Source organism: Aulonocara sp. 'chitande type north' Nkhata Bay, linkage group LG5 (assembly GCF_057382095.1).
Source record: "Aulonocara sp. 'chitande type north' Nkhata Bay isolate Kocher_YH1m ecotype deep benthic linkage group LG5, A_spYH_male_GT1.1, whole genome shotgun sequence".
NCBI lineage: Eukaryota > Metazoa > Chordata > Actinopteri > Cichliformes > Cichlidae > Aulonocara > Aulonocara sp. 'chitande type north' Nkhata Bay.
The window spans coordinates 15,874,071-15,898,138 of NC_141348.1; the positions used below are offsets into that span (position 1 = coordinate 15,874,071).

The 24,068-nt window shown below is 40.7% G+C and overlaps 1 protein-coding gene and 1 non-coding gene across 2 annotated transcripts; one reads left to right on the plus strand and one right to left on the minus strand.

Annotated features, from left to right (window-relative positions):
- Positions 1–834: 834 nt before the first annotated feature.
- On the minus strand, positions 835–21,281 carry prkcdb (protein kinase C, delta b). The gene is made up of 17 exons (XM_086291640.1): positions 21,127–21,281; positions 12,102–12,232; positions 11,634–11,909; positions 7,686–7,854; positions 6,910–6,941; positions 6,659–6,744; positions 6,132–6,261; positions 5,903–6,003; positions 5,719–5,803; positions 5,073–5,197; positions 4,119–4,292; positions 3,450–3,541; positions 3,256–3,318; positions 2,955–3,093; positions 2,552–2,740; positions 2,329–2,457; positions 835–2,170 (listed from the first exon to the last, which is right to left on the minus strand). Exons 2-17 carry the CDS (start codon positions 12,208–12,210, stop codon positions 2,012–2,014), a joined length of 2,058 nt encoding a protein of 685 aa, XP_086147766.1. The 5' UTR covers positions 12,211–12,232; positions 21,127–21,281; the 3' UTR covers positions 835–2,011.
- Positions 9,323–9,394, plus strand: trnae-cuc (transfer RNA glutamic acid (anticodon CUC)). The gene has a single exon. It is a non-coding gene; the product is annotated as a tRNA-Glu (tRNA).
- Positions 21,282–24,068: the final 2,787 nt, after the last annotated feature.

Below are 24,068 nucleotides of genomic sequence, written 5' to 3' on the forward strand. Positions count from 1 at the left end.
GCAGCCTTACGGATGCCTACAAATATTTTTAAAAGCGTTTATTTTTTTCTTTTTCAGGTGGAAACAATACAGTAAATGTTGGCCACAGAAAGGCGATCGGATCTTGCACAAACAGTCGAAACAATCGCAGAGCCGTGAATAAATTTAAGTGACAGGGACTGGGGGAGGGGGGCACGCATTTATTTCCAAAATTTATCTGGTGATTTTTATTCCAGTGTGGAGCTGCCTTGCACTAAAAGCTTTCGACTAGACGAGAAGGAATTTGGGTTTCCCCAAATAAATCTGCTGCTGAATGAGAAAGTATTAGTTAACCGTGCCGCATTTTTCAATTTATCTTTTTGATCGTGTTATTTTTAATTTGTCATTTGGGTTGGGTCGTTTTTTCTTTTTAAAATGGCCTGCAACTTTAACGCTGCATTAGGCTTAAGGCTGTTTGCGTAGAGAGGCAAATCTCCGAACAAGTTGAACACGTTTGCCTCCCAGTGCAGCTTTCAGTTTCCTGTCTCTTGTTTGCTATTTGTCCACAGTCTGCACTAAGACTTAAAACACCGAAATGCGTCGGGGCGGGGTGGGGGACAGAGGACGAGGACAGGTCATAAAAAGGCGAGCGCGCTGCATGAACGTTTCCTCGCCTTTTTTTTTTTCACCCTTCTAAGGCACGTTAAGCTGCAATAAAAACACCTGATCGCTAGGTGGCGGTAAATTACCACAGGTCTTTTCCTAACATAATGCCAGTAGTACAGAGGTGCACGTGAACCAAGTAAACGTTTTCTTAACCTGTATCAATAATAACTGGGATGCAAAATTGATTTAAAGCAGAAGAAAGGGCATGACTTCTCAGGAGTTTACAGTATATTTATTCAGAATCAAATGTAAAAGATGAGAGTAAAAAATAAGTCCACCCATAACTTACAGAAAGCTCATAGTAACATACATTTTAATCTTCCATATACAGCAATATTATTTCCATGTTAAAATTCCTGCATTCAAGTAATATAAGACATATTAAAGATCTGTCCTTACAGTGACACCCCCCCCCCCCTAAAAGCACATCCTTCAGCACATACAGGCATGGTGCCAAACGGCTGCTGCAAGTCTTTCATGAAATCTTTTGCAAGCCCAAAGAAAAACATAATGCTATGTGTGGAACAAGTGTTTGCACTGTGCTTGAGTCTGAGGTAAAGAATGAATTTTAACACCAGTGTTGGATAAATAACACAAGAAAAGTGGGTATCATGGGCATTTTTTTTAAAGTGAATGTGACACTGTGGGTAATGCATGTCTAGTTTCTAAACAAGAGTGCAGTCTATGAGGGAAAATGTCAATTCTAGCATTTAAAAACAAAACAAAACAAAACAAAAAACTTTATTTCAGCTAGACTTAAATTCACGGCACCTTTACCTGGACCAGCTGAGAATTCGTACACCAACAGTTAATGTTACTGGCTACAGAGGCACCATTTACATACAAAAATACCTGCACGCACCCACAGGCTCTTATGCATGCACCACACACACTCTGTCTTTCACACAAACACAAACACGGCTTGACTAAGCAATGCTAGGTGTATTAATTTCTATGACTAAACAAAGATGCTGCATTTCTGTCTGTGAATAAAAATTTATGATACAGTACACTAAATGATACTTACAGATTCAAAGTGTGATCATGTGGAAAAGGGAAAGAAAAGTGCCCAAAGATTGAATATATTCTACTATACACACCTGTCCCCAGACTGATAATGGTAACACTGGTTTCTGATGAAACTCCCTTAATTTCCAGACACTATTTTATACACCTGTACAAGTTTGATAGCTGGGATATTATTACACTTAGCTTCCAACAATATCTTGGTTTTATTTGATCTTTTCCTCTTTTGGGGAACTGAAAAAACAAAACAAAAGAAAACTTCATTGTCAAGCTCAGGCCCTCCACCACACGAAGACAAAGGGAATTGGGTAAGAAGCCTGCTGGAAGTGATGAGCCATCTGAGGATGCCATTTTTACTTTCTTATTTGGTTATTATGGGTTCCAGTTTGGGGTTGATGAAGGAAAAGCCAGCGAAAGCTGCCTGGTCCATAGAATCAATGAGGTTTTTATCAGCATGGGAGAGACGCGGCTTCTCATTCAGGAACTCACGATCAAAGTTGCTGTGGTCACTGGGGGATTTCTGTTGGTGGGAGGTTAGGCATTTAGTCAGGTTAAAGTAAAAAAGAAAAAATAAGATGAGGTATCTGATATCCTAGAGGCAAGCAATTATATTTAATGACAGCTCTAATTAATAGCTGTGAACTAATGTTAATTAAAACCAAAATTTTAGGCCCATACCACTTTAGGCTTGAAAGGAGGCTCCACTTGTCTCCTCTCCAGTGCTGTCCAGTTAATGTTTTTGAAGAATGGGTGTCCTCGGATGTCCCCCACAACACCCAATCTGCGAGTGGGATCTCGCTCAAACAACTGAAATAATAACAGAACACAATAGATCTCATTATGTAACTATAATTCCACAATACGCATGTTTGCCTAATAATTTATTCATTTATATTTTTACCAGGTCAAGCAGGCTCTTGGACTCCTTGGAGATCCACCGAGGGTAGTGAGGAATGTCCGACCTGATGGATTCAAAGAGCTCGTCCTCATCGTCACCTTGGAAAGGCGACTGACCAATTAGCATCTCATACACCAGGACACCAAAAGACCACCAGTCCACTGAGAATGTGTACTTCTGTCCACACAGGATCTGAGATAAGAGACAAATTGATCAGAAGCATAGAAGAAGAATGAGGAAATGTGATGTCTGGAGTGTTCTGTTCTTGTTACATAGTATTACAAAGAGACTGCAAACAAACGATTCAGGTTGCCACCTGAATGACATACAGATTGTGGCTTTTATAAAAAGGTGAAAGATTTTGATGGAAAAGTAAGGTATTGAACCCTTAGCCGGGCAAACCAACCTCCGGTGCGATATAATCTGGTGTCCCACAGAATGTGCTCGCTTTGACATCTCCAAAGACATTCTCTTTGCACATGCCAAAGTCTGCTATCTTTATGTGTCCGTCCTTGTCCAGCATCACATTGTCCAGCTTCAGGTCTCTGTAAACAGATATAGGATGATATTTAAACAATGTAGGACTGTCACAGTAAATTCAGTTTGAAGCCATGTAATCTAAAACGAAATTTCAGTTTACTCTGCTGCAGTAGCAGACTGAATGCAGAGAATGCAGGAAGTAGTACAGAGAGCCTGTGGGATTTTACCTGTAGATAATTCCCTTTGAGTGGAGGAATTGCAGTCCCACTATAATCTCAGCAGCATAGAATCTAAAAGTTGAGGAAATAACAGTTTTAGTACGATTTAAGACCCAATGACGCTGAAAATGATAACTCATACAACACTTGTAGCTTTTTTTCTTTTCTTCCTTTTTTAAAACACTCTATCCCCATGTACTCACGTAGCTCTGTTGAGATCAAATCGTCCCTTGTCTTGGATGTGAAACATCAAGTCACCTCCATTCAAGTACTCCATTACAAAGAAGAGGTGCTCCTGTGCAAATAATACATTATTGTAAGTTAACCAGCAGACGTAAAGGGGATATGGAGAGCGGGGTAAGTTGCTCACACTAATCCATTTTCTCGGTACGCAGAGAGTCCACACTAATCTGACAATTAAGAAGTTCCAAAAACCTTAAAAGAGTTTTATATTAACACAGGGTCATTAAGTCTTGAAAGGCAGAAAAAGTAACTTTTAAAAATAATTATATCGATGCCAAGGCTCGCTGCCTGACTGGCTCTCATCAGTTATTACTTACTTACTACTATTGCATGGCACTAAATTTAATATAGATAATGACTTACAGGCATTACAGGTGTTGTTTTCTATGCCCGTAGCTGTTGTGCAGATAAATTCAATATTTTACCACTGCTGTGTGTTCCTTTGAACTGAAACGCTGTTAAAACAGTGTTTATTTTAAAACAAACTGAAAGAATTGAATTGTTGAGGATGCAGCCTTTAATGACAGCTTGGAACTGTGACTCTTATTGCTGCAGCCTGGAAGACTCCCCATCAGAGAACATGTTCTATGAACTTTACTAGCAGAGGTGTTTAGCATGTGTGCACTTACTTTTGACTGGAATGTGGCATAGAGATGAGTGAGAAAAGGGTTGTTCCAGGCGAGGGAAAGGACTCTTTTCTCCACCATGGTGCACTCCACATCGTCATCCATGAGAACGACGTCCTTCTTCAGGACCTTCACAGCAAAGTACAGGCTCTGTCCCTTCAGCTCTGCAAGCAACACCTGGGGTGTCAGAACCACATTACTGTCAGTAACATCATCAGGTTAATCAAACCTGCTTCATAACTAGAGTATAACAAAACAAACTGAGCTATGTTTTTGCATTTCTGTGTAGATGTTTCACTTCAATGCAGAGCCCACAATGCCCACACTGGGACTGGATATAAATAAATTTGCCTTCTCCTTTTCTTGTAAATCATTCTGTGTGTTAAATGATGTCTGGCATCTGTGGTGACAGATGAACAACTTGTTATTGCGCTTGAAAGCAGTCAAATGCTCCCATTGCAGAGTGAAGGAAGTCATTTCAGAAGCAGCGGGGGGTTGTACAGATCTTATAAGCGAGACTAAAGATCAAAAGTGGGATAAACTACATCTGCCATGTAAATCAAAATGTGCTTTAGTTATAGACTTAAATTAACAAAAAAAAAAATTAGCACATGAGATTTTTTTCCCTTCAGAGGTTTCTTCCTTTCAGAGGTTCCCTTCATCTGAATTTAAACATCTTCACTTTTCCTTAGTAATGTTACTTTTAATGGTTTTGTCTTCTAAAACATGTGAATTTTTACTTTGTATACAGTTTTTTCAAAATATTTTACTCCCATTACCAACATAATAGTTCATGGTTAGCATCAGCAAAAATTCCCATGTGGACAATTGAAGGACTACTTTGAGTTTATTTTCTTAAGCAAACATTCTTTTCACATGCAAGTCTGAGTAACATTATGGTGCCTTACAGTCCATGATAAAGACTTAAAGATTTAAAGACAGCAACATGGAGCATACCTTGCCAAAGCTGCCTTTTCCCAGAACCTTGTGGAATATTAGCTGGTTGAGGGAGAGGCGTGCCTGGGAAACTGTAGTTGGGGCTGGGGCGGGGCTAGGGCTAGGGCCCTTCCCATTGCCACCTGCTGTAAAATTTGCAAACTTTAAGTAAATGAGTATGCAAACCTGTAAACAAACATGCACGCAAACTGAAACAGCAAAAAGGTCATTTTAAGGTTGATAATAAAGACATAATTAATAAGGAAAGAATGATGTTGGGAATGACTGTTTCAACACTGCATTTTTAAATATGCCCAGCATTCAGATAATGACATTATTATATTTGCAAGCAATTGCTTTGATCCAAAACCTACAGTTTCAGATTTGCTTTACACCGTGTTTTCTTACTCTTGTTTCTTAATTATGTTATTTAGAGGGTGTATTGTTAATATGGCCATCTCAGACACAGCAGCTTCTCCCACCTGCTGTTCAAACTTTCTGTTTGCAAAAGTTTGCTTAAACAGCATCTGGCCTTAAAATCAGAGGAGGTAAAACTGCATGCCGCAGACAAAGCATCACTCAGGTCTAGTAATAGGTCCCCTAAAGCTGATACACCATTTTAGAAAAACTTTGTATTACAGTCAGTGCTACAATGAAAGCTTCTCACCACTAGGGTCCACTGTTGCATTTCTGACATCTTGGTAGATTCCAATATCTGGTGCAGGGGAGTCATCAGATTTCTTCACAGATTTCTATGGAGAAAAAAAGAAGTTTGGCAACAGATTCTTTCATATTTTTAATTAGTTTTTCTTAGCTTTTTAATACAATGTTCACCCAATGACTGTGCAAACCTGGGAGACTTGAGACAACGCCTCTGCTAGTAGTTTCTGGTTGATTCCACAAAGATTGCCCACTTTGCTTGTGCAGCCACTATGTACGTTCATGCCACAGTCTGGTCAGTGGAGTCAACAATGGAACGGCCCAAGCAAAGGAAAAGATTCAGAGAGAAAATATATTAATAAAAACGAAAATAAAAAAAAACAACAAAACAAACAAAGAAACTCAACACACCAGACTTACCTTCACATTTAAGGCCCTGCTTGTACAGACCCCACAGTAGACTTCCACAGTGGTCACAGAAGGTGGGGCTCTTGTAGTTGTAAGTTTTAAAGCGATGTGGCATGTCAATATTGAAACGTTCTTTCTGGAACTACAGACACATAGAAGAGCATTAAACCCAGAGAATGCTGGTACCTGATGATTAAAACACGCAAGATTATATGTTTCGCCTGTCTAAGCTAAAGTCACACAGAACTTCTACAGACAATAAGCAATCACACGTTTCAACTGATTTGAACACTGAATCCAATACTGATGATGTTTGTAGGTTTGGGTGGATGTGTTTGGCTCAGTATTCATTTGAGTCAAAGATATGTGGTCGTGTAAAGACAAACAAAAAAAAGTACAGTGTTAAAATGACTGTTTAGTTGACATAATAGTGTATCACTGATATATTACTACAAGATAAAATACAAAATCATCCTCAATTCCATGATAAAAAGAAACCAGCAGAGTGACTGTACTCGTCCATACACAACTTCGCTCACCATAGTCTCACGACTGTTGGTCGCTGTTCTAGTGCACTTGCCAATGATTTTGTCGCTGCACTTCCTGTGGATTGCTGCATTGCATTCTGTGTGAAATAAATAAATCGATAAATATTGTGTTAACTGTGAGACTGAAATATTAGCAGTCCATTCACTTGCAACTTTGATGGTTCCCCTTTTCCTGGAGGTGAAAGGTGTTTATGTGTAAGTCTGACAGCACATGAATTGGTAACAGTCAAAGAAACACTCACGTTTGCATTTGTATCCTTGCTTGTTGAGCCCCCTGCATGGGGAAAAAGGGAGAAGGTAAATGGCTGAGCTATATCCAATTTAGAGAATATATTATAATATTCTCTGCTAATACTGTAAAAGAGTAATATACACGGGATGATTTTAATTGTAGGACTGCTGATGATAGTGATATACTTTAGATCGTGTGGAGATAACTAGATTCTCCTCCCATCTTAGGTCATAAGATTGAAACTATGGGTGTAAAAATACCAGCGTCAGACAACAGACTCAATAAACTTCAGACTTCCTCCTCCCTGTTTTACAAGATATAGATAATACTGAAGTTTGAGTACAAGGAGGAGTTTGGTTCACAGATTAGTGCTGCTGACACTGATATAACAGCCTTGTGGGATTTCCCTAGGAGGTGACTCATTCTCACAATAGCACTCTTACAGGTTTTTCCCCCCTTAATTCCCTTAAACTGCTCCATTAAGCAAAACAAAATAACCAATCTTTTAAGAAAGACATTTGAAAGTATGGACTACTTGTACCAGTGAAATAAAACACGCATGCACGCACACACACACAAAGCAAAGCAGAAAAGCAAGCAAACAGACAGGCAAACTAGCTGCCTCTGGATTAGTCACGTTCAAACAAAGTGGAAGGAAAAACATTCATAGCCTCACTCTGAGACTCTACTGAGATTTAAAAAAAAAAAAATACACCAGTGAAAAACTAAGATTTAATAATAATAGTGGCAGCTGCCATCTAACAAAGAGGGACTTTTGCATCTCACCAGAGAAAGTCTCTACAGACAGAGCAGAAGGTGGGCTGGTGGAAGAAGGTGGACGTGAACTCATGGTTCTTGATGACAAGAATCTTGGGCTGCTTGACTGCGCCCCTCCTCCTGTTCAGGGTCATCAACCCGTCTTCAGTAGGAGCCTTCAGGGTCGGCCTAGCAGCCACTGTGGGGAGAGATAGAGTTAACAATCAAATAATTGCATGTCCATTAAATTTTAGAAACATAATTTCTGTCAAACGTTACCTAAATTCAAACAGTTTGGCTGATAAACCTTGAATGTTGCCGCTGTGTATTTTATCACTGTCAACTGTAACAGAAAACTATTTGTTAAGAATACCTTATGAGCTAAGGAAAGGGGAGACATGAGCTACTGCCACTGCTGAATGGAGGCTAAACACTGCAAAATGCCTCCCTGGATTAGCTGCTCTAACTGATGCAAATCAAATGGGTGGGGGTCAAAAGTCAATCAGAGAAGACAGCGAAAGAGGCGTGAGAGTGGTAAACAAAGACATAACAGAAACTATGGAAGAGACAAGGGGAGTATGTGGGTGGATGGGAGGTGGCATTTTGGGACAATTCAAAAAAAGAAGCCGCCTTAAAGACAACAGAACAGACGGGGGGAAAGTGGGAAGAGTGATGAGGTGAGGGACAAACTTTTTTCTTATCTGCCAGTCTACTGACAGATGTTTGTTTGGACAGCACTTTGGTAAGTTGAGCCAAGAAAGTGGGAGCGAGTGAGAGGAAAAGAGAATGACAGAGGGGGCAGATACTGCTGATGACTGTTCACACGTGCCTAAAAATACTCCGGGCTGCTTTTCAGGAAACTTACAGAGGGTGTTGGAAGGAGACAAGATGCAGAGTATGGAGTTTTCATGACCCAGTAACAGCAAACCCAGACTGTGCCACTCCCACACTGAAACTCTCATTACACAGAACGCAGTTTGGAAATACCACGAAATGTTTGTTGTGTTAACAGTGACTATGCGGGCTGGCCTTGCCATCCGGACCAACTTGGTACCCTAAATGCAGCATGAAGCCAGCTAATGCTCTGCTATTATTAATATTATTATTATTATTAAGAATGTACTTTAATGGGCTTCACAGACTGACAATGCTGCAGTGTTTTTTCATTTTAATTTAGGCCACAGACATCAACAAAAACAATTAATACAGTGTAGGTGTTTGTTTACCCCAGTTCTTAGTAAACTCACTAGTGCGGTGTATTAAGAAAAACAAACATTTACAGTCCTTGTCAGAAATAGTTGAACTGCAGCCCAAGCCACAGGCTAAATTTGTAATGACACCAGAGGATTAGTTTTATTCTGCAATGGTTTCATGGCACACCTAGTCAGCTGACCAGACCAGTGTGAGGTGTGAAACCAGCATGCAGATTAATCATCAACAGCCTGAGGCAGACAGATTATTTCAAGGCACTTTAGAAGCGTGGCTGCTCCACAAACCTCATAAACACATGTAATCTGTGGCTGGTTGTAGAAAAATAAGGAAAAATGAAGCCTTTCTACCAGTAGAGGGTGATGTATAGCAAACAGAGTAGACAGATGGGAAAATGGTGGTGAGGGACGTGGGTGACTGTTGCCGGAAAAGATCTCAACTTTCACTGAGCGCACATCTCCCTGGTGGTCTAGTGGTTAGGATTCGGCGCTCTCACCGCCGCGGCCCGGGTTCGATTCCCGGTCAGGGAAAACTCTTTTCATATATTGTCACTACTCGCGCGTTTCAGTCAAGTCTCAGGTTATAAATTAAATCTGTCCAAGAGCAAACTTTATCTATTAAATGAAGACGCGGTTCCAATAGATTTGTCGGGTTTCCCCTTTAAAGTGGTCAAAGAGCAGTTCGCCTACCTGGGTATTACAATTACAAGAAAGTATAAACAACTTCTCAAAGCCACCTTTTTTACGCTATTGAAGAATGTCAAACAAAGCCTTCAACAGTGGTCGCCCCTGAACACAACTCTGGTCGGACGAATTAATTCAATTAAAATGAATATCCTTCCTAAATTCTTATACTTATTTCAATCTTCACCAGTCTTCATCCCCAAGTCTTTCCTTACAACTCTAGATTCTATAATCTCCTCTTATATTTGGAAGGGTAAATGACGTCGAGTAGCTAAGGTGCATTTACAGAAACCTAAGATTGAAGGTGGCACTCCCCAACTTCCGCTTTTACTATTGGGCTGCCAATATTCGATCTCTGACCTACTGGTTACAGTCTGGGGAGGGTGTGGGCCCCACCAGCTGGCTGGCACTGGAATCAGACTCAACTCATGGTATTTGTCTTGCCTCCTTCCTGGGTTCTTCTCTTCCTTTATTCATTGACAACTTTGGATCTAATCAGATAATTCGGCAATAATAATATTAATATTAATAATAATTTTTCACTTCAAAGCCCCATCCTTTCAAACCACCTATTCCTCCCCCCAACTTTGGACAACTTGTTCCAGGTTTGGTTTAGAGCAGGTATTATTTGCTTTAAAGATCTCTTTATACACAATAAACTAGCATCATTTGACCAGCTGTCAAAAAAATACAGTCTTCCCAAAACGCACTTTTTTTAGATACTTACAACTGAGACATTTTTTGCAATCCCACCTCTTCAATTTTCCAGAAGCTTCAGCTGCTAACTTACTGGACAAGCTCCTTAATTTGCAACTATCAGGCAAAGCTGTAATGTCTTTATAATAAACTGTGCAGTGTAACACCAGCTCCCGTTGTGGGCCTCAAGTCCACATGGGAGAAGCAGTTAAACATATCTATGTCACATGACGTCTGGGACTCAGTCCTTTCTCTGGTAAACTCTACATCACTCTGCACCCGTCGTTCCCTGTTACAATTCCACATGTTTTGGACCTGCCCTGGCCTAGCAAAATCTTTGGGAGGAGGTTTCCTGCACTTTGAACAAGGCTACCGGCCTGAAACTAGCTCTCAACCCCCTACTTGCTCTCTTTGGTACAGCGGGAGAGGATGATAAGTATATTCCCAGAGCAAAGCGTAGGGTGCTGTCTTTTGGTTCCCTCCTGGCTAGGAGTGCCATTTTGATGAGGTGGAAGGCTGCTGCCCCGCCCTCCCATGTTCAGTGGCTTGCTGATCTCATGTCATGTCTCAGTCTGGAAAAGATCCACTGCTCCATCCAGAACCAAAAGGGCACATATGATAAAATTTGGGGTGTCTTTCTGGAAAACTTCTCTAAACTTCAACTTAAGGATGTTCCAGCTGAGTAACGGATTTGCTGATCTGATCTGATGTTTGTCTGTGTTAACGGGAACGTGAAGCTCAGCGATATCGTAGCTAACTTCTGTGTGGTTCTTATGGAAAGGGTTAGTTAATATCATAATCCCTCCCGGGTTGTGGCTTTTATTTTGTTGGGGGATTTTCTTGTTTTTGTTTTCTCTCTTTTTGTTTTTCTTCTGGGTTTCTGCTTGTTTGGTAAATAATAGGAGAGGAAAACAATGTTCCAACATGAGAAGTTCTGTTTTGTATTCATTCATTTTAAACAGTTTGTGTTTTCCGTCTTCTTTTTTTCCTTTGTAAACTATATCCAGAAATACTCAATAAAAATATTTTGAATTAAAAACTGTTTTCTACAACCTGTAATATATATTTTTTAAATGTAAACCTACTTCAAGTAACAGACACTTTGATCAAGTTGGATCCATTTCCAGCCATTTCACATTAGACAACAGCATGTAGAACTCTATGTGCTTTATAATCATGCCTGAAATGGGCTGGACTCAACTGGCGTAAAGGCGATGTCACATGTTTCCATGCACCAATATCACTATCTGAATCTGAAGGTGACACCTGTTTGGTCACATGTTTATGTTTCCACAAATCCACTGATAATGATCAAAAGACCTTGCATGTTTTTTCTCCCCCAAGAAGAATAGAAAACTAGTGATTGTAAACTAAACTTGAATCACATTACCTGCATCACCATCCTCCAAAAAAAACTGCACAGCCATCTGAATCTTCCCAGAAGGCTGCAGGTCCACCCAGAACTCAGCACGTCCGCTGCCTCTAGACTTGGATTTGCAGCGCTCTGCCAGCACAGACACGCCCATTGTGGCCTTGGCCAATGGCTCCTCATTACTCTGCATAAGAACAACTTCTAGGACACGCCCCTCCTTGATATGAGCATCAAAATTGGACTTCCAGGGGGGGTACATGGTGGGCTTCCTCTGAACCAGGGTCTTCCCTCTCTCTGTAAAAGAACAATGACATCATCATCATCATCATCATCGCTGCATTAAGGAGTGGTTATAGCTCAAAGATGTTTGTTGAGAATCAGTTTCCTTGTGGACTTTTGAGGGCAGTAGATAGTGACAGTCAAACTGATGTTGTAAGGTCTCTTTGTCAACTGTTGCACTTCTTGCACAAGCACAACTGTACATACCTGTGTCGATAGACTCTTTTATCCTGATGGCACAGATGGGAGCATCAGAAAGAGGAGACAGCGCGCCCACATCGTAATTACTGAGGGTGATACGCAGGAAGGGTGGCATGGTGACCACTCACCAAAGGCTCCTGGGGGCGAAAAAAAAAGACTGTGATTTAAGCCACTCTGTCTAGACTTTCTAGAGAGAGATCTTTGTCTCTTGCTCTCACACACACTCACACATTGCTCAAGTTCTGTGCGTAAAACAAGAAGGAAGAGGGTAACAGCGGCTAGCAGCATCCTGCAGAGGAAGTAGTGGTTTTCTACTTCACACATAAGTTTGGAAACTACCTGCCAGTAACGAGGGAAGAAGGAACAGAATGTCAATCCTAAACTGTACTCTAGAGAGGCAGACAGCGAGAGAACATTTTTCAAAACAAATATATAATTTCAACCCTTTTGTGAATTCTTTTCAGCAGATGTTACCATCTGTTGCTCTGACCATTCTTTAAAAGGCTCCATAACTGTCAACACCAACAACAGCCCTGCTATTTGTGAGCGGACAAATCTGGAGCGCTTTTAATGTTTTATTGGGGGGGGCTTGTGTTTATCCAGCATGTTAGCGCTACTGGCTGAAATTCTGGGGCCTGTAGGTGAGTGGCATAGCAAAATGTTCAAACAAATGCATGTCTCCTTTTTCAGTAATCTCATCTCTTCTGTCTAATACTTCTATCTAGTGTAGTCTAATAAAATGAATGCTTCCATCTAAATTTTACATTTCCTAAGTTCCTAAAACTGTTGTTGTAACAAGACAAGTCATCTACTTATTAAAACTCCATTTCTTGTGCTAAACCATTCTTCGGATGTTGTGTCATAGTGGAAGAGTAATTCCTCACTTCATTTTCTGTACATGAGATTCACAGAAATGACATGCCGCCTTTGTGCGTCTACATTATCGGTCACTCATAAGAAGACAAGGTTTGTTCGTGTTCACGTTCCTTTCACTTTGCTGAATGAAACATGCTCTGGGGTGCCAATTGAAGAACCTGGTATGTGTTTTTAATGTATGTATAAGCATGCTGCTCAGCCTGCTAAAAGGTAGACTAGATGCTATTTTGAGCTCAGGCTGGAAGTAAGATCACATCTTGTGCTCGCTGGGGTGACACTCAGAATTTCAGAGAGAGAAAGCAGGAGAGTTTTTTTTTTAACTATAATAAAGGGATGTGTAGTGTCTGGGAGGCAGTGATGTCCTACACAGACAGGCCTTGTGATTTGGAGGTCAAGGCTTGAAATCCAAAACAAACAGTCTGGGTGAGGAAATGAATAACTAACTGTGATGTCTCAGAAATCGTCTCCAATGTGCTCTTTCATTGCCAACTTCTTCAACAGACAGAAATTATTCAGTAACCAGCACATATATGCCCCTTTCACAGCCTCGGGCACCTTAAATGTTTATATAGTTATGAAATAATACCATCGGGCAGACGATGAACTGAAGATTGCTAAACAAATGACTGTTTCTGACTGCGGTCAAGACTGCTCTTAAACAAGAGGAGAGCATTTGAAAGTTCCTATACATGTACTCACACAGGCAGGCATACAGGAATAGGAAGAAAAACACATAAACACTTACTGGGAATATATACTTTTCCAGTTTTATCAGGACTTTACACACACTTTTTCCAATGTACACATGCACAGACATTATGTGCAAAAGAAGGCCTTGTTTCCCCAGAGAAAGTGGAAAAAGTGAGCATATGCAACTGGGGAAGGGGTGGGTAGGGGAAAAGAGCAAGAGAGAGAAAGAGGAAGAAAGAAAACAAAACAGACAACACACTGACAGACATGCCACTGGACATGAGGGGGAAACCAGAGTCGCCCTCACTAGACTGACTCATACAATAGAATCAAACTCCAGTGAAACAGATACTGTACATACATCTGTCAGTGTGCGTCTTTGAAGAGATACAAAGTTACTCTTAAATAAGTCTTTAGTACTTTTGGAGAGCCAGAAGATGTAAGGCTGGGCTGCATACCTGTACTGTCTCTCTTAACTTCAAAATGCTCTTCAGAACTAATTAGAAGGATCACCAGTATGAGGAAAACAAGAGAACAAAAAGATGCTGGTAACTAGGGCTTTAGCTGCCACTTGGCTTGGGAATTGGGAAGGATTTCTCTTCCAATAATCACACACGGTGATTCATGTCAAAGTCAGTGTTTAATAGGAACAAATACAGAAACAGCAAACCCTGTAATACGCACAACAGCAAAAAACACACATTTCGGTATTAAACAGTACAAGAAAACCAGTGGCACAATAGCCCTTACTTGAAATGACATAAAACAAATATTCTATTTTTGTGCACTGAGTTAACGTGACATAGTCCTGGAGAGGGACGTGCGTGACTGCCTACAAAAGCTAGGCCATCATTTAGTTCATGCTCAGCGACGCACCACGGACAAGTCAAATGTTTGGCATGAAGTGAATTTGTGGAGATGGCGAAGAAATGATCAAGCCGGTCTAGCAGGCTGGGGAGTAACCTTTAATTGTGCAGGTCGGAACAAAGACGGGTAATTTGAGAAATAAACAAAAGTTGGACAACATACAAGAATCAGAAATATGGTCTAAGATATTACTGGCATTGCTTTAAATCCTTGTTCCCTCTTGCTACATAATTACAAGGAAGATTTGTTTGTTTAAAAAAACAAACAAACAAAAAACAAACAGCATGTGATGTTGTCCACATAAGGTTAGCAGTTTAGAACTTGTAGACTAATATAAACTGTCTCTCAATATTAGAATATTTTAGCAGGCTCGAAAAGCCAGCCAACTCATTTTTTAAATGGGAAGAGAGTTTAATTTAGTCAAGTTAGTGACCTGATCTTAGCCCAGTTGGCTCCAACCCCTCGGACAAAGCATGAGCATGCTGGACGAATAAAAGGCAATTAGAGCCTCTAGCATCAATAAGGGTCTGTTGATATCTAAAGGTTGTAGACTTCAGACAATCACTGACTGCAAGAAGCCAAAGGCACTTCATTTGGTAGTCGATAAAAATTCTCTTGAGATGTTAATTTAAAGACCATTTTAATTGTTGCCACAGACACAGTTTAATTTTAAAGTCTCTGTGCAAATGCTAGAAAATTGGAACTCTCGAGATACTTTGAGTGCACTTTATGCCCATATTTTATATATACATATATACAGTATGGGAATGGGATGATCCCAAAACAGCTGTGTAAGTTTTTATGTTTTACTTTAGAAGACTTTCCACACTTACGGTACTTTTGAATTTCAAATGGGTGAAAAATGGGCAGGTGTAACTAACATAAATAAACATGACTCAGCTGAAGCGATCCAAAAATAACCCTGTAAGCCGGCATGGCTACGGTAAAGACCCTGAAGTACATCACTTAAATGGAATGTAACCATTGTTAATGCTGACATTACATCACCTTATCGCCACTGACACATCACAATGTCCACAAAACAAAAGATCTGCGCAGATTTAAATACACCAGTATTCTCTGCTTACATACTGAGGGCTTTTTTTATTTCCACAGAAGATGTTTGAACATGTCACAGGCGGAAAAGCACAGGTGGAGAACTAGAATTACTGGCTCTTGGTTGTACGACGCTGCCAACAAGTCAATTTGCAGCTGACATCTACATCTGCACAGACTTATACAGAAAACAGGGATCTGGAACAATTTGTTTTAAGTGCTTTTATGCTCAGCCAAGAAAACAAATCTGTGAGGACATATCTTAGACGTGGGAGTAGACAACAGTTAAAGGAGAAGAAGTGAACTGAAGAATAACATTTTAACCCAGCAGCACAGTATCCTATGTACAGCGCAATATTTCGATCATGATTTCTTGAGTTTGAGCTCAGAAAAGAAAAAGAAAAAAGAAGAAGACCACATCTCCTGTGAGATCACGATGACAATGACCTCTGACCTCCAGGTTCTAATCAGTTCATCACGGAAAACAACGAGATTTTAGGCATATGTTAAGAAACTTCCTCAATACATTCCAGATTTACATCATGTTAACGAGACTGGGAAGGATGGGAGATAACCCGTGACCTTGACCTTGACCTTTGACCGAAAATTATTTCATTCTTCAGTTTCCTTCGTGCTGCTTTGGTTTCATGGTTCTGCACTGTGCAGGCCTGCTCACTGTCACTGTTTACTGAGACTAATTTAGAGTTGAGTCATCATTAACAACCACTGACAGCTGAGATACAAGATTGATGTGTAAGAAATGCTGAAAATGCATCTGCAGTATATTCAGTATGCCTTTGAGTTTCATACGTCATGCGTTTGCTTACTTAAAAATAAAAACTAAACTAAAATGTGGCTGTTTCTCGCAGACACTTTGTCTGCCTTTGTGCCAAAAGATGACCCAGAGTAATGAAAACTAGTCTAACAGGATTCTATATACAAACCAGTGAAGAGTGTGGATGCAGGCAACAGAAATGGAAATGATCAGTCAGCCAGTGCATCTCAAAAGAATCCCAACATTAATGAAGATAACTCAAACAGCTGACAGGTAATATCACTAAAACCACAGTGAGAGGACGTCAGGTTTAGTTGCTGGTTCTATTTCAGAGCAGATGATGCTTACATGAAGTAGATTTGGCATGTTCCCATACTGCATGCAACATATTCAGTTAGAATTATTGGGAAATTGACCACAGCGTTAAAAAAAAATAAAAAAATGAAATGGAAGAAAATCTGCCCTGTGAGAAACTTTGGTTCTTGTGTCCTTATTACTTCAATGCACAACATGCACTGAAAGAGAAAAGAGAGGGGGATGCAAGACTGAATGGGAATGCAATCTGCACACATGCACTGCAGACCTGAACTTCTCTAGGCATTACCCAGCAAAGCTGTATGGTTGAACACTAATGTCCTAAGCAGCCAGGCGAGACATTAAATATCCTAAACCAAATGGCATATGTCCAGTCGTGAGAATGTGGCTGATGTGAACGATCTCCTGTTGTGTTTATTCATTATCATTTACACTCAATGCGTGACCCGATTCCTAACATTTCCCAGAGATCATGTATGAATAAGACTACGGACAGACCCAGAACAGTCTTGCTAATGGAGTTGGTCGAGCCAGTGAGAGCTGAACAAACACAAATTATTATGAGCCGCTAACTTCATAGTCAGAGTCAGTCCTAGAGCAAATAACCTGGTGTGTGCATATGTGTGTGGCTGTGTATGTAAACATCCATTATTAATCACAAAATGGCACTTAATGCTGGCTGAAAGAGAAAGAGAAAAAACCCTCTCCACACTGGAAGTCAAACTGTGATCATGGAAAAGTGCTGTTCCTAGCTCCTACACCACATTTGATTTAAGAGCAGGAAACTTTGAACTGCTCAGCAAAAACTAATTCCTATTTTCTGTTTAAATTACAACCCGTCAGACGTTTAAAGTCAAATTGTAGATCCAGCTCTGCATCCTGCATGCACAAAGAAAACCATGCAGCATTTTCTGTGGATAAACTGAGTAAACTTTCAGGAGAGTCAGACAGGGATTGCTGACTTTTGGTCATTCATTATGATGGCAGTATTGACAGCTTACTGTCCACGTACAAATTTAGCAACTAGTTACAAATGAATGCCACGGTACATCAAAACAACGGTATGCCAAAAAACTAGGCAGGACTAGTAGCGCAAAGTTTCAAAATCTGCAGCTGAGGAAAGGTGAGTGGTTGATACAAATATAAAGGGACAGGCAGAACCAAAACCAAGACCTTCCTTGGTGGAGGTAATAACATTACATGACATAGGTAAACCTCTGAACCTAATCAATTGCTTGATTTCCTTTCTCAACCTCAGTTTTGACAGAAAACTTCATCAATTCCACATACCTCACTTAAATCCGCAAGTCTTTCATTGAGGCACGGTGGTGTGCATTATTACCGCATTACCTTCTGGAAAGCACACAAGTGTGCTCGCATAAGCACATACTAATAACCTTGAACAAAGGGGCCTTTAATGAATTTCAGCAGAGTGTGGCTTGAAGAAAAATCAAAGCCTTCCTTTCTTTCACTAACCTGGGTTAATAGCTAACACCCCTTTCCCAAACACTGTCTCTCTCTCTCACACACACAGGTAATACTAACAGAGAAGTTATACTGCGATGTTAAATTCTGCCCGACTTTCCCCTCTATCACGAACTCATAAGACACACATGCACCACCAATATGGTTAAATTAGGACAGGGGAGAAAAGTGAGAAAGATTTGGAGAGATGAACTGATGTTACCGCTGCAAGGTCAGAGACACAAATCGCTACAGTGAAGCACCCATGCCTCTGATCATTCTGGATCTGGGAACTGCGTCAATCAAACCAGTACAAGCTGGTATTAAATGCTTGAGGAACAGTACACTTGAACTTGAAATTTTAGTGCAACTGTTAAATGGGAGGGGGGCTTTTTGTTATTTAAGAGGAACACTGAGCTCTTTGGCACAGTTTCAAACCTGCTACCACAGCGAGTACAGAATCCTGCCCCTGTCTGCATACGTGTGCGAGAGTCCTCTCTCCACATGCATTAAAAGCGGTGTCCATTTCTGCCCCTCTCACAGTTTACAAAACCTTAGTTAAGTTGAGCAAAATAGCATCAGAGCAAGGGGAGCCAAGCAGGATTGTGATGTGTGTGTGAGAGACAAGAGGGACAAGGCCAAGGGCAAGTAATGAGCCAAACTATCATCACCCGCAGATGAATTAGCAAAATTTGAGCCCAATGCCCGCGATTCTTGCTCTTTCATTGTTTACTTGTGTGGGGGGGAAAAAAACTGCATGTGTCCTATTACAAAGGTCCACATCATATGTGAGTGTGATGGGACACACTAATCAGAACACACTTTCCAAGTGTGCCATATTATTTAAATTGGAGAAATAAAGAATAATGATTTGTCTTTAGTATTTCTCTAGTTAATTCTCAAACATAGCTGGGTTGGTAATTAAAAGGTTTAAGCTGTTTAAATGTAACCAGCTCTTAGGTACTGTCTTTAAACAATGTTTTAGTTATTCATACACAATGAATACGCCCTGCACATTGTAAGGCTTACGTGAATCTGTAATGTTTGTGAGTTTCGTGCAATTGGCGGGATCAGTGCTGTTCCTCACTGAGCAGATGTCCCAACCGCGTCCTCCAAGCAGCTCATGATGCCACAAGCCAATATTGACAAACCAGTAACTGCAGGCAGATGCAGTCAGATAATGTTACCTGCAGCCTCCGCAACACAAGAGGCTTGTTTTGCAGTGAGTGACACAAGACTTTTGCAAGCAATGGATGGAATATTTCAACATGGGATAATGGGTTTAGTGTTGCCGGTCAGATAAGAAGTTGTGTTAACCATTTCCTACTGAGAAGGCCGAGTTTTTACAGCCGCAGGAACGAAGGGTAATCCTCACACAGACACATCCCCACAAACCAAAGTGAGCCATCATATGTACTCTGGGTTGTGCTGTCATGTCAAAGCCACATGTGATTCTGGCAACAAGAAAGAAGTTACATTACCGCAGGATGACTAACAGCAATGACAGCCGCCTAACGTGAGGGAGGACCTTTGATATTTCGAGCTGGTGGACTTTAGCCTCAGCTGAACAATACAATCCGGTGTTGTGCCAAAAAGTGATTGTCTGCCAAAAACTGATTTCCAGTCTTTCTGTGTATTTTTTAATGTGTAATATCTTTACGTATGTTCGTAAATAGACTTCGGTGAACAGGGTTTACAAAGGGGTTATATAGAGAATTTAAAAATTATCCGTTTTTCAAGTATCTTCACAACTCTGTGTTATTGTACTTACATTATAACCAATCCGGTCCTTTATCCCTACTTAAAATATTTTTACAGAACTATTGTAATATTTGCTGACATTTCTGCTGTGCTCTTGGCCAACTTACTCTTACAAAATACATTTTAATGTTAATGAGATTGTTTTTAACTGCAAAAATAAAGATTATATAAAAGTCACTGCCAAAAACTGATTGCGGCTTCTACCTTGTTACACGAATGTTGTTTGTGGCTCAAGATGACTTTATGTCATCCATAAGGGATGCATTTGGCATATGTTTCACATAGTATAGCCCAACAAGTTACTTATAGCAGTTTAAATACGAGCAATCGGTTTTTGGCAAATACCGGAAATCAGTTTTTGGCAGACAATCACTTTTTGGCACAACACCGGCTTCGGTACAAGTGAAACCGCTTCGGCAGACGGCTGCTGTTTGTAGTGACGGTGAGACTGTCAGCACTCTGTCCAGCCACACCAAAAACCTGCGATTTAATGGAAATCTACTAAACACTCACCCAGTACTGTACCGCTTATGTCACTATGATAGCTGCAGAACTCAGTTTTATGACGTTTAAAATAATAATTAACAGCACTTGCATATAAACAGTGGTAATAATAACTATGAAAATATGGAGTTTATGACACTTTTACACACACGAATTAGGCCTATACTAAAGATCACGCGTGTACCCCATTTAAACCGTCCCTTTAGCTTCTGCGGCAGGTGGATTTGATATAACGAGAAAACGCCCTGTCCCTGATTTTCACTATTATACGGGTTAACTTTTGTGCCAAATTGTAGTAGTTACTCGCAGGACCTATAAGCTTGTTTCCCCGGTTATTACCTAGCTCACTGATTCAAGCTCTTGCCACAGTACGCGAACCTGCAGCAACGATACATGGCTTAAAGTTTCCCGGTCTAAGTGACAAAAACACGATAAAACACACAGAGAGGCTTTCTGCGACAGCAGCATTCCTCTTTCTAGAAACCACACAGCCCTAACCATCAGTTTACGGCTAAACAATCGAGGTTTGTAGTCACCAAGTGAGACTAAACACCAGCCAGAGTCGTGCCAAGGCAAACGCTGGGGACTCCTGACTCCCACTACACTGCAAGCGAGGAAGGACTGTTGTCTCGGTGTTGTCAAATACCGAGCTCAAGCTTCTTCTTCTTCTTCTTTTTAACGCAATTAAGTTTTTGTTGCTTTATAAAAAAAAATGCGACTTACCTCGTTAGCCTGACTCTAAGTTTCTTTTTTAAGTTTTTTTCTTTTCCCGGAGCTTCGACTTTAAACGGTTGAGTGGTTTTAAGGAAGTGTTCAAGTCCGCTGCTGTTACTCGAGGCTCTCCCTCTCTGTTTGTCTGCCAGCTTTTGTGTGTCGCGGCTCCTAGCGGTGCGCGCGGCGACTGCGTGACGTCAAACAGGTGCATTCCCGGAGACACGAGCACGAGCGACTCTGTGATTGCCACAAACCCATTTAGGCGTGTTCACATATTCATTTACAAACCGAGCGCGGTTGCTTTGCAAAACTGGACCGGCAACATTTAAAATCTGACCTCCCTCACGGGGAAACCAGCTTTTCTCAGCGCCTGAGTCTTCCCATAATTCGCTTTGTATTTAACGACACCTTGACCTGAACCTGACGCACGGTATCGATAAAAGCGGAAAGGCAAACACGGAAGCAAGGGAGCTTTTGAACAGGTGCTGATTAAACCTCTTTATGTGAAAAATATGAATTTGGTAGATCAAGGGAACCGGATATTAGGGCACTGTGGGCTCTCAGTACTCAGGTCAAGTCAAACAGCCATGCGTTTCCACATCAGGTCTTCCCACAGCACCTCCACGATCCCATTTCTCTCTCGGCCTACACAGCCTGTTGATCCACGTGGTGTTGAGTCATTAGCCCCACCTACCAAAACTGCATTGCTATAAGAGAGAATGGGTTGGTAAATTCAGTAAGTCTCCAAAAGGGCTATTTATAGCCACGACAATAGGTATAGCAGTGTCATGCTGGTATACCTACTGTTGAATGACAGATTACTGAGAAGACCAAACAGCTATTCAGCACTCAATCCTTATGAAAAACATGTCAGTTAAAAAAGAGATGAGGGATATTATGATTTTTTTAAGGGGCGAGGGGGTGGGCAGGACACCACATTATAATATGGTTGGTTTTAAATCACTCTATTATAAACTTATAGGATATGTTATGTAGCTTAGAGTGATTTAAATTCAACTGTGTGATAGGATTTTAATATCAAAGAAAGTTTTATCACGCTGGTCATCAGTCAAAACAGACACTCAAATCTCTTATAAAAGAAAAAGAACTTCTTCAGATTGTGACAGGAAAAGACGACTTCTTTCCACTACTCTTACTTCCTGGAAAACTGTTTATATTCACCAATGACCTCATGCTGCACCAGTGCTGTAATAAAAAGAAAGAAAGAAAAAAAATCTCCCAACAAAACTATTATGGACTTTTTTTTTTTTTTTTTTTTTACAACTTTATTTATAGTTTTCCAACAAAACAGTCCAGAATTTCTTACAAAAGTTGCGAACCCTACCCCCCACCCCCATCCAGGTGGCATCCCCACAACCAGGAAGCACAATACACACAACACAAAAAAAAAAAAAAAAAAAAAAAAAAAGGGGAGAAACACTCAAACCAATCTGTGACAGTCATTATAGCACCAACAGCCGGACCCCGGCACATGAGAGAAGAAACAAAGAAGAAAAAGGGAATAAAGAAATCCCAACAGTCAAAGTACGGGCATTGAGGAGACTATGGACAGCAGTCCGAGAAGAGAGCAAGAGCATAAATTACCAACAAGTAAAGAACAATAAATCAGGCAAAAGACAGACTCTTGACATGAGTTATGAACCGTGACCAGGTTTTGTCATATTTACTCTCCAAGCCGCGCACGGTATACCTAATTTTTTCCAGAGCTAATCCCAACATCACCTCTCTAATCCAATGGACGTAGGAAGAAACTATTATGGACTTTTGATCAGTCATTCCTACCTGCCGTTCCAATTACGTTAACCTGCCTCTTAGTCATAATAGTGAATATGTACTTAAGTCACACCTCCCTCTGTTTTGTAACAGCCAGAATTCAGGTTTAACAGGAACTACATCAAAATGGGGAAGCAAGATTTTCTTCTTGACATGAACAAGCAATAATTAAAAAACAATGTCACCATCACCACCCTCAGAGAGAGGCAATGTAGGTCAGGGTGCTGCACGGTTTTCTGATATATTACAAGTCAAGTGATGTTTGTGAAGGTCTGCCCAGTACACTGGAAAAGGTGAAAAAAAAATCAACAAGTGATTTAAAGTTGAAATCAGAAACAGCATTATTGACTGTGGGAATTCCACTTCGGCTACAGTCTGTGTGGGTTATGCAAGTTCACAGAAAAACAAAAAAAGAAACAGTAGAAGCATGTTATGACACAGCAAATGTTTGCCTACGAAGGCTTCAGATTTTATGTGTGAATTAGCCATATAAGCAGGCTGGGGACCCAGACGGTTCCTGTTGTGGTGGCCATTTCTGCAATCCCAGCTGAGCCAATGCAAACACTCCAGTGAGTAATGAGAGGAACAGACAAGAGGGGCGGTGGGAGTGAAGGGAGGGACGAAAAAACAATCCCTAAAAAAGGAGAGAAATGGTCCTTTCATCAAGAGACATGCCACAGACTAAATCTGCCTTTTTCTAACTGTCCTCATTTCCATCCCCTTTTCTCTCCTTATTTTTTCTCTCTCTGTTCTCTGCATGCTCTTTTGCCTTTTTTCAGATTTCAAGACTGAAAAGTGTGTGCTTGTTAACACAAAGAGCTGTCAACTGTTGCTTAATTTAATTGACCTTGATGTAAACGGGGCCAGACATGGCAACATGAAGTCGTCAAAAACATCACGTTAGGGTTTGGGTTATCTAGCAGTGCCACTGTTGCAATGAAGTTTTTTTTATCATCACTGTGTGAAAAAAAAAACAGAAGCACATCTACAAGTGTTTTGTCTTGTCTGTGGTTAAAATGTGCCAGTTGCGAAAGATTGCTTGAAGATCAGTGAGGTTTTGGTGTGTTGCATCCATTAGTGTACTCGGCTGCCCCTGTCATTTATGCCCATCCTCTGTTGTGTAACAGATTCTATGCTCTAACGTGACTAATAGACAA